This window comes from Plectrocnemia conspersa, unplaced genomic scaffold (genome assembly GCF_051122295.1).
Source record: "Plectrocnemia conspersa isolate PC_06_02 unplaced genomic scaffold, ASM5112229v1 ptg000009l, whole genome shotgun sequence".
In the NCBI taxonomy this organism is placed as follows: Eukaryota; Metazoa; Arthropoda; class Insecta; order Trichoptera; family Polycentropodidae; genus Plectrocnemia; species Plectrocnemia conspersa.
This window is the reverse complement of record NW_028277173.1, coordinates 24,044,268-24,061,071: the sequence shown is the minus strand read 5'-3', so window position 1 is coordinate 24,061,071 and position 16,804 is coordinate 24,044,268. Positions and strand designations below refer to the sequence as shown.

Sequence of the window (16,804 nt, the reverse complement as noted above, 5' to 3'; positions counted from 1 at the left end):
CCATTCCACTAAAGTCTAACCTTGTAGTTAAAGTGTGTAAGTATTGTATATAAAGAAGAAATTTTGTTTATGGGTAATCATGTATTAAAAAAAAACTTCAACACATTATAATAGTACATCGAAAAAGGTTTTCAAACGCCAAACAACTACAGCTGGAATTTAATCTTACAACGTTACTTTAAACACATAACTATTAATTAAATTAATATTGTAGATTTTCCGCTTTTACAGGCAGAATATTCAATGAAAATAGGATTTATAAACTTGTATATTTTTAGAAAAGGGTTTTTCGTCCGAGAGTTCGTTATTTCGTTACATAAATGCGAGAGTATTAGAAGATTATCGTCCAAGAGTGATTGACGTTTTGGCTAAGTATCAAATCCCTTAAACTTCCTTAAAGGAAGCTTGGACGAATGGGAAAGACGCTACTTTAGAACCAATCGCGTTATTGCTTACATCTGCTTTCGATACATCTCTTAGTGCAAACGTAACTTCGAGGTGCTTATTCGAGGTGAAAGTACTTATTCGAGGCCATGATTATTTTTTTCTACACGTGTGTTTCAAAGCTTATGAATGGTTTAAAGAGATCATAATATAATTTAGTAGATTTTTACATGTATAGTACCTACAAATAGTTTGTTGAACAAAATATTTGAAAATAGTTTTATGTGACTTTTCCTATCAAACAAGTAGTAGTACTTAAAAATATTATAAATTGATACAATTATTCAAGTCATTTCTTCTCAAAATAAATAAATTAGTATAGTGAGCCTGTCTTATAGTAGCAAAACTCTATAAAAAAAGTATCTTATTTTCATATTTTAATTAACACTGCCATTTTTGCGATGAAAATTATCGAGATCATGCAGTGAACCATTAATCCGTTATTATATTTGTTTAGGTTTGGTTTGGGTTTGAACAGTAAATGCACGTTTCACAACTATTTAAGCGTAACGCCGTAATAATAAACAAGTACCATAAAAAATCAATGTATTTCGTCAAATAATCCTCAAATCCAGATTTTTTAATTTTATTTATGTTGAGTTTCAAAATATTCAGCTTTTTTGTATATATTTATTTAAACTAGAAGTAAAATACATTTTATGATTGCAATTTTTCTCTTATGTGATCCACGGATTGAAAAGCACTATCAAAATAATTTTAACATACATAAGTTCATTTCATTTATAAGTTTTCATATTTTGTTTACAAATCACGCAATGAATAAATGACCTGTCAGTCGGTCGAGTGTTAAGACGAATTTTGCACATGCGCAAATTGCTTCATTATATCGTGGCCGGTATAAAATCGACCAGTACCGTATTATGCTTGCTTATATACCGTTATTTTCCTTGAAAAAAAAACGCGAAAAAAATAATTTTTCTATAAAACTGTCTATAATTATTTTCCTTGTAAACTATTATTTTTTGTAACACAATATTTACTTGTAGAATCTATATTATTTTGTAACGTATGGGTTTTAAATCATTTTATATGAAGTGAAATCATTTCCGGTAAACCAGGACATGTGATCCTCCGAAATTAAATTTAGAACATACGGCGAGAAATATATCATTCGTCTAGTATAGATGTTTCTGCTTGAGTGTGTACGTGCTCGATAAAATAAACGAAAATAAAACCGTTGGGCGTTATCGCTTTCCGCACTTATGTACATATTTGTGCGGTGTGCATAATATCGGTTGCCAAAACGTGCGCCGGCGCAAAACGACGCGGGCGACGCGCGTATGTATTTTGCTTGGCCCAGGTCAGTGCCGTCTGTTTCGCGTCTCTCTCGCACACCGCCGCGCGACCGTAAGCGAGAGCAGGACGCACTACCGGCGTCGCCTTGACATTGAACGTCAGCCGCTCCCCCGTCGCGACGCCGATCAATTCGCCAGCGGCGGCAGATTATTTAATTAACAAATACCGCCATCGCTATTGTTGTAATATTAATAATTATTATTGATATTATTATTATTATTATTATAGTGACGAAAGTATACACTATTTTCCATTTCCGCTCTTGAGTTTTCCAAACCGTCTGTCGCAAAGCGGGGAGAGGGAAATCTCTCTTTGGCCGTGAAAAGTGCGTCGTCTCTTTCGTGCGCTTGTAATGCGGTGTACGAGAGTAGGACACAGTATTTCGCCTTGGCCGTGAAAAGATATCGTGCATCCCGCTTCTCCCATAACGTCGTCTCTTTCCGTAGAGCAATGCCAGTGTAGTTGAATCGTGGGAAAGCGTTTTCCGACGGACGGGAACGCTTTAATTTTTATTTCATTGTATGATGGCACAATTGTTACAGAACTATCTCGTATCATAATAAAATGTTTTTAAAACGTGGCTGACGAATCACCCCTTCCCATTTTATTAAAATAAATTGAATAATCTCGCTACGCAGCTTAAAGAATATTATTAATTAAGATTGAAATGATTTGAGTAAGTATATTGATATTAAAACAACGCTAACCACAATTAGGCAATTGTTCCTGAAAAACGGGAGCGTAAATTTGTATTGACTGCCGCTAAATAGCAGGAGTAAGGTCAGGGATATATAGGGGATGATTGAATGGTAGCGGTTTTATATATGATTCGGATTTTAATACGTCTCTTTAAGTCTATAAGAAAAAAACTCCATATTATGAAAAAAATATATTTTTATTTAAAGTTTGTGCTTAATTAATTTTATAAATTTGAACATTAACGTTATTTAGTTATACGTTGTAATATTATTGCTTGTTATCTACCATTTTAAAATAGTGCGGACATAGGCGGATTTAAGGGGGTAGCAATGGAAGACAATCCCCATCTCTTGAGCGTTTAATAATTGAGTTTATAGATCCATTTTTTATATAAAGAAATATATATGTATTTGCTTAAATGTATAGGAAGAATAAGTGACATGGTACATTCTCGTTGAAAAAATTAATTCGTTTACAAAAAAAACTTTTGTAAATAAGGAGAGGTTAATTTGACCATTTTAACTATTTTCAAATGTTTTTGATGTTTTTTTCTTACTATTAGTAAGTATAATATATTTATATTATATGTATATTATGCTATTGATTTTTTTAGATATAATGAAAGCTATAACTGAAATTATATTGATAAGCGGAAAAATAGCACAGAAAGGGGAATTTAAAATTCAATACAATATGAACTAGTGCGAATTAATATTTTTATATATTATTTCACTAAAAAACTGTTACGACTTCACTTAAAAAAAATAGAAACGTGCATTATGCTTAAACAAAAGATGAACCAATAAAGATGACGTCAAGTTTCAAATCAGACAAACGTATTTTTTTTTAATTACATTACTATTTTATCTTTACTTTTAATTGTGTTTTAAAATAAAATTTTTACCGTGTGCAGGCATATGTTATAAATATTACAATTCTTTTTATAATTCAATGGGAGGCTTAAAGCTACGCCATTGATTGTGTTCAATATGTTATTGGACGTAATTGGTCTTTGGATCATCTTTCGGCCTGTTAGTAACTACGTTTCTCACTAGTCGGGCTTCACGTTAGTACACCGCGCAGACTGAGGCTAAGCCCAACCTCCTACCTAGGCTGTTGCGCGTGACAGACGCAGACATGAGGAATTGCGCGAACCATCACTTATCAATTTAAGGAGACGCGATAAGGGATATTAAGGTTTTACCGTAAATTATATTTAAAAGAAAAATAGTAAATGTCCCCACTCCCTTAACAATTTTTTGATCCGCTGCTGGGTGTCGAGTGATATTTTTAACGCGTGGCAACCCTTTTAGAAAAAAACGTAACCTTCGGCCTTTACGACTCTTTTGTGTGTCTAATCGTATTTTTTTCGGTACCGAAGCGACGGCCTTTATTATAATATACACACAGCCATCGCGTTCGCAAGCGCTTCAAATGAGATCACTGCCAGAAATGCAGTTTCCATGACTGGTCAGCCTTGACTTTGAATTATGTCTGGCTGCATTTTAACGTTGTTTTTTTTTGCTCGCCGTCATTATTCGCATGCGCGCGCACCGAGTTTCGGATGCGTTTTTTGCACAGCTCTTCGTCGAAGTGTTATTCGTTTTTGCGCACGGTCGTAATTATTTTATTTTTCGGTGCATCGAACGAGCGAGCGATTCTTCTTTGTCGGAGCGATTTGAAAAAATGGCGCCGGCAGCGCATGCGCACCGTGTTAATGAAAAATGCGCATTCGCTAAGTCGTTAACAATATATTGTTTTATGCGCTTTTTATCTCCGGTCTAATCTAGTGTTGCCATATAGTATGCTATATACTGAACCAAAAAATATTATTTTATCTTCATGATCTATGACGGTTTTCTTAAAATCCGATCAATCCAAGTGTTCTCACACATGAAACAACGCAATTAATTTATTAAATGTGTTAAATAATGCTTTTATATTTGAATAAGTAAATTGATTTTTTACATAAAAATCCAGAGAGAAATGAAACTGAAAACTAGTAACGCAAAATTATTTCCAACCATACGCTCCTTAATTCATCCAAGAGCTAGAAATAGCAAGTACATTCTTTCACTTTTGTAGTGTTGTGGCAACGCGTGCGGCACCCATTCAACTTAAACTACAATGTAATCATAACTATTAACCAGCGCTAATAAATTTGTGACTTAATACTTGATAATCCTGTGTTCGAACCCTATATGGACACAAGTGTTTCTCAATTTATGTCGTGTCTGGAAGATCTAAATTAATAATTACTATAATTCCGATTGATCATTACAGATTAGGTTTGCCATGATTTTCCCAATCTGTCCCAATTTTTGGTCTTAGATTTACAATATTTGCACTAAAACTGATATTGCTCAGTAAGGTTTTTATAAAATTATGTTGCCACGCCCGTAAATTATTTTTCTTCGAGATGATTATCATAATTTATCTCCAGTTAAATCTTTTCATATCCAATTTTTTCTGCCATTTTTGGCAATACAATATAGAGGACAGCGTAAAATATCTAACAAAAATTGAAAGCAGACGTAAGAAAAAACATTAAGACTCATTTATATACACATAACAGTAGTTTAAAATCAAGGTTTTAATCACACTTCATATTGATTTTCTAATCTAGTTTCCCAGTCCCCGTTGCATGACATCACCCCGTTTAGCCACCGTGAAAATCCTGAATTGGGGTGAATTCTGATCTACTTTCACTCTCCCCTCGTAGCATGCGCATTGGTTTCCGCCGTTGCATTTCAGGATTTCATTCGCGAATTATTTTTTCTACAATTCAATTCTTTAAATGCATCTATGTATTATATATATACATATCAATTAACGAGACAGTGCGGAATCCATCCAGTGTTTGTACATTTTGCGTCGTGTTTTTGCATTGTTGTTTCGTCGACACGTTTAATATGTAAGTCAACGACCTATTTATTTCGTCTGTTCGACTCTTTTGTGTCTGCAGAATCTAACGACGCTATTATTTGTATGCAACAGTTTTTTTTCTTCGTACCAGTGTGCTGCAATCCCGGGCTGTTCGACAAGAATATGCGCATCTGCATACATATGTATATGCGTAAGAGATTTTGATCGTTAGCCGACTCAGATAAATATATGCAGGATTTGAAAGACTTATTGTTTAGAAATTGAAGTGAAAAAAGAAAACGGATGAATGCGTCATTCTTATTGTTTGTTCATTTTTTTTTATATAATTTCATCCTAGAATATAACTCAAATTATATAATCTAAATGAGCGTTTTCGTATGTCCTGAGGATAAGTAATTTTATCTCGGAGTGGATTGACCATAGAACCAATCGGGCGATCTTCGAAAACCTTGACTAAACCGTTACAGACGTAGCCTTATATTTTGTGCTTTAAATATCTCTGCATTTTTACATAGGTCGATGTTCTTTTCTTATCTAGATCTGATGACTTTGTAGTTTAAAATATGCCATTTAATTATAATTGAAGCCTGTGAAAAACATGACAAAGATGTCGATAGCTTCACATCAGTGACGTAGCTAGGATTAATATACGTATTAATCAAGAAATTAAAAAAAAAACTGTTCTTTATTTAAATTAAATTATAATATATTATCACCAAATAAACAAATGTATTTTATCACGTAAACAAAAAATTACAAATTTTATCTTCGCGTTTTTAATGCAAACAATGTTAAATGTGCGGTATTTTTCCGTCCCTAGGGGGGAGGGGGGGTGTTGGACCCTTGAACTATCCTTTGGCTACGTACAATATCTCAAAGTTATTTGATTTTTCAAGTAGATGCGGGCGCCGCGTTTTCGCGTCATTCGTTGTTTGAAACTTATTTAGTTTGCTCTCAAACAATATTCCATATTATGCTGTCTTAAAATATGTTGTAAAGAATCACTATATTCTTATTTAAAAAAGGTATCGTGATTTGTTAAAGCAATACGTGAAACGGTGGAAATGGTGATATATTTTTAAGGTACATAACTTTACGTTATGTGGCCAATTGATTCGTGACCTTTTTGCACTACGCTGTCGCATTATTTGAGTAAAATATCCAATACACATTCACACTAACAAATAAAATTAAAATTATGTAATCTTGGTTCTGCGCCTTTATTTAAATGACAATGCATTTTTAACGAAAATATCAGTTAATTGGCAAAATATCCATAAATTTCTAGCAGTATAATACACTATTTTTGCGTTACTTGGCTAAATAAACGGTTATTAGATTATATTTAAATTCGTTTTTAGTTCCAAGTCCCTTTAGACCCTTACAAAAATTCCTGTATTTGGGATCACGGCAAACTTTATAAAAATATAACAATATAATTAAAACTGTAACAAAATAACGTTAATTAAGATTTTAATTACAATGAAAACTCAAGTAAACTATTTTAAACCGGTTAGAAATTAAATTCAAATACAATTTTCTCAGCTACAATTAACTTTATTATTCCAAATGAGTAATATTAGAATCGAGATGTCTGGTGAGTAGTATGTTGGAAAAGGCAATATCTTATACTGAGCGCAGACAAACAAATATAATATTTTTTTCGTTTTCACAAAATGCTTTGGACAAATATAATATTTTTTTTGTTTTCACAAAATACTTTTTGTCTAATACATTGAAGCTTATACAGAAATGAAGCGCAAATAAAATCGTTAGTGATTTTTTCCATGATCAGTGAAATATACATTAGCCTTAGTATTCAGTTATATGCTTACACTTGGGAAGGTTCTGGTATATGTATTGAATAAATACAAAGGGGAATCGTTTGTGTAGAATTTTGTCCAGGGCGGCCCTCCTCCTTTCAACGCCCCTGGTACTAGCGCCTCGCTACGCTACTGTTAAAACATCTGCAATACAAGCAATGGTCGTTTCTGTTGTTGTTATGATCCAATTATAAAAAAAAGACAGCTAATTCATTGAGGTAGGTCCGAATCGCGGCTCGCGCAATTCACCCGTTGATAGGCCAACACATTTGAACTTTAGGCCAAAAGGATGACTATTACTATGGTAGATCCTTCCAGAAACAAACCTGTAAGAGAAAAACGTAACCAGGTCACGAATGCGCATGAGTGTGTGCGAAACCGTCTTGTCGCTGTGTGCGATTTTTGAACGGTGTTATTTGTGTTCAAGTTCAGGGTCGTTTGTCTGCTGGAATTTTTTTATCATAAATTACGGGCGGAAAGAGGGGGCGGGAGGGGGCCGTCGCGGAGCGAGCGAGACAGACTACGAGCGTGGCCTTTTGGCCAAAATCGCGCGCAGGTATAACCATAGCCGCCGGGTGTATGCAAGATGGAGAGATAGATGTACTGGCGGAAAAGTCGGGGCGTCTGAAAAAAATGGTTCCGCGCGCGCTGACATTGAGCGTCCGGTGATCGACTGCGGCCCGAAATTTGCGCCGTCTGCGCACTTGAACCGACGGCGGCAATAATGGATCCGGACTGCGGCCTTGAACCACGAATGTGACCCGATTTTCAGGTTCGACGCCTTCGCCGGTTTTTCAGACGGCGGAGATATGACGCGCTGCGAGGAAGAAGCACGAAATGTCGGCCACGACGGCCATTTAGCCCTGGGGTACGCAAAAGAATCAATTTATTTCTTGCGGGCGACGCATGTATGCGACATTCGAAAAATAATATAGCATACTAATTTTGTTTTAATTTATTATTACAATTATATTGAGGTGGGTTTTCATAATGTACATAATTTAAATAATCATTCGTAATTAACCGAGAGTCAGCCAAATAATACACTTTGGAAATCAATCTTTAATCTGTGTTGAATGAGATTATAAGATTAAACTGATTTGATTTTGTAGCTCACAGGTCGCATTATTTCACGGTTTGGTGACTTCAACTGGCCACCAAGATCATGTGATTTAACGCCGTTGGATTTTTTGTGGAATTACGCTTTATCGTGTCTACGCCGACAAACTCGAAACGCTGTAGCACATAAAAACCAACCGTTATAGCCGAGATATTGCTCGAAATGTACGAAAAAGTAATCAAAGATTCTATAAGGTCCAGAGGCGTCCATTTAATTGATATTATTTTTTATAATTAAAGAAATACATAAAATGTTATATTGTTCAAAAAAATCCAAAGAAATCATTAAATTTGTGTTGGATCACTCTTGATTAGCTGACTACGTTCGACGCGATTTCGATGCGATATTTTGGCCAATGCGATATTTCGGGGCGGAAACATACTACAATTTTGTTTTCTGTTACTTATCTTATAATGTTTTTTGTTAAAATTGGACAGCTGAATATTTGGAAATGTTGTCACTGGAAACTTATTTGAATAGGCATATTCTGGCGATTTGTATTGGTCCCTTTTGTCACTGATTTTTGTATAGACACAGGCTGTTTTTTAGGTCCATTTTAACGGTGGATTTCCGAATGGTTCATGGTCCGCTCAAATAAGCTATCACCAGGTGCGCTTATATTACACTGATTATTTCCTATATGATTTAAAAAGATATATAATATTATACATATGAATATGATCTCTATGAGCTGAAGTAGCTCATTATTATAATTTTTATACATAATATGTACGACTTAGTTCGATTTGAATTAAATATCCGTGAGATTAGGAAAATCTAGAACACCTAATCTGTGTTCATCAATCAGATTTAGTACTATAAAATAATCACTAATTCAGACCTTCCAGACACAACAGAAATTTAAAAACACAAACGATATAGTCAGATATACCCAGGTCCTCGGGTATTAGTCACCGGCTATACCACTTCTCTTGTATTTTATTAACATATTTGCCATTCTTTATATAGCCACTATTTTTCAACAAGATGGCACATCAGTTCGGATAGTTTAGATTAGGTTAGGTTAACGAATTTATCCAAAATATTAATAAGGTGAAATTATATGAAAAGTTATTTATCGTGTCTTCGAAAACCGTTATATCACATATACGAGGTGTATACAAAAAGTTTGTTGAACTTAAAACAAAGATAATGGTTAGGGTAGTAATATTTTTTTTATTTCTCCACATAGGTCCCTTAACGATGCTCAAGTGCCATTAAGCTTGCGATTTGTCAAGCTTTTAAAAATATACGTCTACTTTGGCTATTAACTCCTCATTTGTTTTAAATCTCTTCGCAGCAAGGAATATTTTTAGTTGTGGAAACATGAAAGTCGAAGTCTGGTGGAAATGCTGCATAGGAAACCTATTGGAAGTCATGATAATTGAGTATGACGATTCTTCTCTCCGTTATGAAATATTGACTATTTCCAGTTTAATATTTTTTAACGCTAATATTCGAAATCGACGAATTCAAATAAAATATATAATATAGTACAGTGGCGTACGGTGGGTGTTAATATTGGGTGTGCTATAAAAAATAAAAATAAAACGTACATTTTTTCATTTATATTAGCCGAGGTTTTGACATGCCTAAACTGCCTTACAGCTTTTTCCCATATATAAATAAATAAATAAACATCAAACCTAATCTAAAATATTATTATATAAAAATATCAAATTTCCAATAAACATAAACTTATAATTATTTATATATAAAATCTAATCTTCTTTCTTTAATCATAAATTTTTCTATCACGCTGTCATAAAAAGTGATCTTCTTTTTATTATCCATAAGGATCCCTTTTTCTATTGAAATCAAGCTAAGGCCACATAGCCTTTCTTGGCCTTGGGTACTTCGATAACAATTATTAATTCGTTTCAGTGCAGAAAATGAACGTTCTGCTGAAGCAGTACTGCTTGGAAGAGTTAATATTAGTTTGCCTAATTTATCTATTTCCTGAAAACCTGACTCAAGATTATTTGTGTTCATAAATTGTACAAGCTCATGAACAGATTTCTCTGCAAATTTAGGTAAATGATAAAGAACAGCAAGCTCATTTTTTAAACTTATAAAATCAAATAATGCTCCATAGAATTGTTGCAGTTTGGTAAGTAATTCATTTGGAAATTTTTCTTTATATTGCTCATATTTTTCTTTCTCCAGAAGGTGAAAATATTCCAATTTGGACATTGAAGAAATCGGTTTTCAATTTGCTTACATATATTATAAACTATTGTATTAAATAGTTGGCTAAACGCGTGCTTTTCTTCAACAAGCAAATCATTACTCAGTCTTGGATACTTTTCTTTCGTTACATAAGAATCCCATAATGTTTAATAATTATTTTCCTGTTCATGTCTGAGTTGTTGCAAAATTTCGGTAACTTTCTTACAGCAATATAATATGTCAAAAGATTTGGATTGTAAAATGTTGTATAACACATCAGTTTTTCCAAAAAGGTTTGAAAATATGTGGAGAAGTTTTCTTGTTTCAAAATCTTCCAAAAAGCTAAGAAAACCTCGTGCTTTTATTTCAGTGTCGGGGTCCCATAGTTCACAATTTTTCACGAAGTCTCGAAAAAAGTCCGTAAATTCATTTCTGTATTTTTGCACTGTGTTACTTAACCGTGTGTATAATTCCATCTTGTAGGTGTAACAGAAGGAAGTCTTCTAGCTACAAACTCTTGTAAAGCATTTATTCGTTTGGAAGATTTCGAAAAGAATGCAGACAATCCATTTAAAGTTTGAAAGAATGATTTGCACACTTTTATATTGGAAAGACCTTGTTGTAATGTTAAATTCAACATATGAGCATAGCAGTGTGTAAAAATGGCCAGTGGATAAACTTCGAGTACTTTGGCTTGCAAACCATTAATATGCCCACTCATTACACTCGCCCCATCATAAGTCTGTCCAACTAATTTTTCTTGAATTTGAAATTCTTCAATTATATTTACAACGTGGTAAAATAAGCCATCGGCTGTTTTATCAGAGCTAACGTCTGTAAAGCCAATAAACCTCTCGTAAACTTTACCTTCATAAACAAAACGCAAAACTGTCGAGAGCTGTGAGTTCGTCATTATATCTGAAGTTTCGTCAAGAATAATAGCGACAAAATTTGCTGAATTTACTTCTTCCTTAATATGATCTTTAATAACATCACCAATCGCTTCAATTATGTCATTCTGTATGGATGGGGAAGTACCACGAAACACCGTTGCAGTATTTAAATGAGTATCCAAAACAGAATCGTATTCTCGAAGTGCATTTAAAAATTCAAGGTAATTTCCTTTGTTTAGTGAATTACAGGATTCATCGTGGCCTCGAAAAGGTTGTTCTTGTTTTCCTAGATATACTACTGCGTCAATCATTCCTTTTAATATTTCTCTATTTTTATGAACTTGTTCATTATGTTGACTTATATTAGCTTTAAAATGAAAAATGTCTTGTATATTCACATTTATTGTCTTTATGCTTCATAAATAAATTGGGAAGAGGTGGACGTGGTTTGGCAATTTTGATTATCTTCAATTTAATTTCATAACTTATTTTTGAAAATGGATTATTCAGAATATCTTCAACAGTATTTTTCATCATTATTGGGGTAAATAAAAAAATATAATCTAGAATAGAAAATTAAATATTGATCATATGTAAATAAGATAATAAACTATTTTACGCCAAAATATAAAAAATGAGTGACCTGTTATTGTGATATAATGTAATAAAAAAGCAGCGACGGACGCAAGAGTTTTTGAAGTACGCGCACCAAATTCGAGACCAATTTTACTACTGAGCGCTGCCAGCCGACAGATCGACTTCAGCCGTTAAATCTCGAAACAATTTACTTTAGTCGGCGGCCGCGCGCAAGGTCGGCGCGTTATATGTGTTGTTCCAAAACGATCGCTCGCGCGAAAACGTTCAGAGCGAATGACAAATACCAATGCATACTATACACTGCATATTAAAAATTTATAATTTTGCATACTACTGTATGCAAAATGATGTCGCTTTACGCCCTAAATTTTCTAAATTTCTAAATTTATATTTTAGATGGTTTTGCGGGTGTGCGCCGCACACCTAGCACACCCTGAATATACGCCCCTGATATAGTACCTAATATAACATCAGTACAATATTATTTTAATATTTATGAATTTTCCCTTTGCGTTCAGTTGAGGTTTCGACGTTTCGCCGTAAATATTTTTGGCATCATATGGAGAAACAATTTAGTACAAATTGTTTATCTTCGTAAAAAAATTATGCAAACGAATATTATTAAATAAAATATAATGTACATCATTACAGTATATATATAGGGCTCAAAGCTATTACACGTTTCGCGAAACATATTACCAAGTGTTCACGAATATATTTGCCAATAAAGGTATAGTAACCTTAGAAACATTCTGTATAAATTCATGGCACATTTTATTTACTTGCTTTTGAGATTAGTTTTAATGAAAAAAACTGTTCGACTTGGAAATCGAATTTACAGGGGAAGCAAATCGAGTTTACCGTTCTGCAGTAATTAAAAAAGAAGTAAGCTAACGAATGCGCTTCTTTCATATTAAGTAATCTAATTACTGTGAAATATACAATAGTGTATGATTACGTAATACTTTTCAACATAAATATGTATGAATTTGGATATTTTGTAAAGGTATCGTTCTAGTCTTTTCATTGACCTTTATTTGAACAAATTTGGTTAATAACGATGCGTGTAAAGTTAAATACGATAAGCGTCATATCGCTAAATAATAATGAAAATTATGCAATATATTGCAATATGAGGAAAGCGTATGCTTTAGCTGTTTAAATATGAACTGTAATAAATTGTTAAGCTTTTGTCGTAGGTTAGTAACTGTCTGGAGCGTGAACCACTACCATCAACGAGAGCGTTGATATAGGTCAGAATGTTATGATTGCGTCATGTGACTTGTGGATTATCATCTTGCGACTGCTGCCAAAATCATATTAAAAGATAATACAACAGCTAATGAAAAACGAATTACTATAATGTATAATAAAAAAAAATGCTAATTAAGATTTTTTTCTTTTGGCTTTGACAGTTTATATCGTACTAGCCATCAGCTGTTATTTTGCTGCTTCGGGCGCCAATTATTCATTCTGTATTATTATTTTAACTCGTATAAACACATTATCCGTAGTTTATGCAGTAATTTACGAAACGAAACTTCATCTAATACACTTTTTTATTTAGTGTATTATTTACATTTATTAATTATTATTCTTTGGTGGGATATCCTTCTTTGACCACTTAAGCTAGGATTAAATGGTTGCATCTCATTTTCAAATGTTGCGCTCCTAATTTCGCGAGTGTGCTGATTGCTTATATTTTTGGATTTCGGCACTAAATCTCGCTTTTAACGCATTTCATTCAACTACCTCTTTCAATTAATGAACTATTGAAAGGATATGGGCAGGGATGTCATTTAAGGGGAAGTGGGGAATTTATTCCCATTGAATTTAGCCAGAAAAATGCAATACTATAAATCTCAATATAATTATGATTGAACGCTCGGTAACGAGCGTTCCCACTGCGACGGCAACGGGATAATTGTTTTTTGCGCTCTCCTATTGGTCAAAATTCGGTTTATATATACTTCATTAGATACTCACTTATTGTGAGTCTTAATATTGTTATAAAAAGTCTTAATATGAAAGCTAGATAACCGAGCGTTTGCACTGCGACGGCTCGATTTTACTGCTTTTGACGTGGATTTTTGAATTCTGAGAAGGGATAATTGTTTTTGCGCTTTCCCATTGATCAAAATTCGGTTTAGATATGCTTCATTCGATTATTGTAAGTCGTAATATTGTTCTAATAATTTTATTAATTTACTTAGCTGATATAGCTAATTGTTTATACACTAAATAATATACAAAAATACTTTAATATTATGATTTATTTCTTAATACACAAAGGTGTTTCTTTATTCCATTGAGAAAACCCACTACATTTTTATTTTTGCGGATTGTCCTAGGAGTATTATTATATAAATTCACACATCAGCAAAGTATTCCCTTGGCCGTACTCGTTTTCTTATACCTAACTATCCTTAAATTATCTATGAAAAGTTTTAATATGAACGCTAGATAACTGAGCGTTTCCACTGCGACTGCACGATTTTATTGCTTTTGACGTAGATTCTTAAGAGGGACGTAATTTGGGTAAATTTTCCCCCCTTTCAACTTCATTTAATGAAATACCATGAGTCTTAATGAAATTTAAATATTAAAAAACGACCCCCCCAAAGATGGAAAAATCTGAAATTTTGTCCCTGGATACGAGACATATCTCTATATAGTGGTAGATGTGAAGACGTCGCATGTTACTGGTATCTAGTTCCAGAGACGCAATAAATAAATAAAGGTAGCCTGATTTTTATAGATAATAACAGGCGCAAAGCGTAAGATAATGAGCGCATAGGCCAAAACAGGCGCCCATATCTTATTATTATTTTGTCGGGTCCACCCTTTGAGCGTGAAACTAAACTTGTTGCAGTTACAATATGATAAAACTAATTGCTTCCCACTAACTTCATATGTTATACAATACATGGATCTGGATATTTTTCTATTAATTAAAGAATGTATATATATATATTTTTGTAATCAACATTATTTATTGTTTAATTAATAAATTATGTTCTTATCTTCAGGTGTCTATGATGTCCGGAAATGCAACTGCAACAGAATCGCAAAGTACTGATGGTATTCTTACTCGAGTGAAGCAGGAGTCGGATGCTTGTTCTCCCTCCACAAATATGTACTCGCCGGGGACTACAGTCGTCCACCAGGAAGTAATGCAAATCCATTATCATTGCAACCAAGTATTGTACGTAACAGACAATCAATTTAATCCTATTAAATTTGTTACGATTTCAGTTCAAGGACGAGTACAGCCAGAGTCCTGACGATTCAAAGTATCCCATGTCGCCGGCCAGCCCAGACAGACACTTTTGCTCTTCGACCACGCAACCTGTAGGTACACCTCAGACTGAGGTAAATTGTTCAAACCTATATTGCTATATAATAGAGAGACTGATCTGAGATTAATTTTAAATAATCTCTAGGAAAACTGCAAAGAAGAGGAGTCGCCGCGGAGGGTGTGTCTTGTGTGCGGAGATGTGGCATCGGGCTTTCATTACGGTGTCGCCTCTTGCGAAGCTTGCAAAGCTTTCTTCAAGAGAACCATTCAAGGTTTGTAATTGCTTAAGAATTGTTTATTAATTTTTACTTACCCATAATCTTATTATAGGAAACATCGAGTACACATGTCCCGCATCCAACGACTGTGAAATAAATAAACGCCGACGTAAAGCTTGCCAAGCCTGTAGGTTTAGGAAATGTCTTCGTACCGGAATGTTGAAGGAAGGAGTACGTTTAGATCGAGTACGCGGAGGCCGTCAAAAGTATCGGCGACACACCGACGGTCCTCATTCTCTTACAATGAATTCGTCCATTACGACTTATCAACGGCCGGCACTCGAAGGTAAAACTAGTTTTAAATAGTCATACATTAAAAATACCACTTCATTTTGATTATGATATAGATAGCAATGTTTTCTGATATTATTATCAATTAAGGAGCCATGTGCGCATTATATAATAATCTAGTTGCGAAGTAATGCAATGCAAGAAAGTTCAAAAAGATTACTTAGTTACTTTTATATAAGGGAATACAAGTACTATTTATATATTAAGCTAGTATTCAAATCTATCAAGTCAAGATAAGAAAGTTCTTTTTCGAGCTGCTTGTATAAATTTTACACAACTCAGAACTCTGTTTTTGGGTGATTCTTAATTACTAGCGTTTGTATGATGAGTATTAGAAAGCTCTTCGATAAGCACACCTGTCTACATTTATTGTTTTTATTTGTAATATTTAAAAATATTTATCAATTTCAGATATTAAAATTCTTGAAGTTTTATGCGCTTATGAGCCAGAATTACTGTTTGCTTCTCCGTCTGCTAATCCGATCACATCTCACAACATGCTGTGCTTATTAAGCGATCTTCACGACCGTGAGCTAGTCGGCATAATCGGATGGGCTAAACAGATTCCAGGTAAGACTGAACAATTATTGAGCGGCATACTTAGGTATAAAATGAAATGAGATTCAGTTTTTATATATTATGCTTTGCAGGATTCACAGATCTTCAGTTAAACGATCAGATGCGACTGTTGCAAAGCACGTGGGCTGAGATGTTGACATTAATGGTCGCATTCAGATCCATGCAACCTTTGAATCAGGTATGATGTTTTTCTTAATTAATGGTGATTGCATAATTTTTTTAATACATGTTTTTTAGCAGAGTTTGACACAGAGTCCTGGAAGTAGTGTTAGATTACGTTTTGCGGCTGATTTGACGTTGGATGAGAAAGAGGCTAAAGAAGCAGGAGCTCATGAGCTATATTTTCATGTAAGGTTATTTGTTGTTTAACTTTTATTTCATATAGACTAATTATTTTGTTAATTTTTCAG

At 33.8% G+C, this 16,804-nt stretch overlaps 1 protein-coding gene across 11 annotated transcripts in view; it reads left to right on the top strand.

The window, feature by feature from the left end:
- ERR (estrogen-related receptor) overlaps nt 1-16,804 on the top strand; it is a 74,113-nt gene that overhangs the window by 53,385 nt on the left and 3,924 nt on the right. For 3 of the 11 annotated variants that reach the window (XM_088192534.1, XM_088192535.1, XM_088192528.1), the window contains 7 exons: nt 14,978-15,118; nt 15,204-15,299; nt 15,392-15,518; nt 15,577-15,810; nt 16,227-16,385; nt 16,466-16,572; nt 16,635-16,742. In XM_088192534.1, coding sequence (XP_088048660.1) covers nt 14,984-15,118; nt 15,204-15,299; nt 15,392-15,518; nt 15,577-15,810; nt 16,227-16,385; nt 16,466-16,572; nt 16,635-16,742 — 966 coding nt within the window. In that variant the 5' untranslated portion in view covers nt 14,978-14,983. Of the gene's footprint in view, nt 1-14,977; nt 15,119-15,203; nt 15,321-15,391; nt 15,519-15,576; nt 15,811-16,226; nt 16,386-16,465; nt 16,573-16,631; nt 16,743-16,804 lie in introns of all 11 variants that reach the window. The other 8 variants (XM_088192532.1, XM_088192531.1, XM_088192526.1 and 5 more) reach the window with 3 other exon arrangements.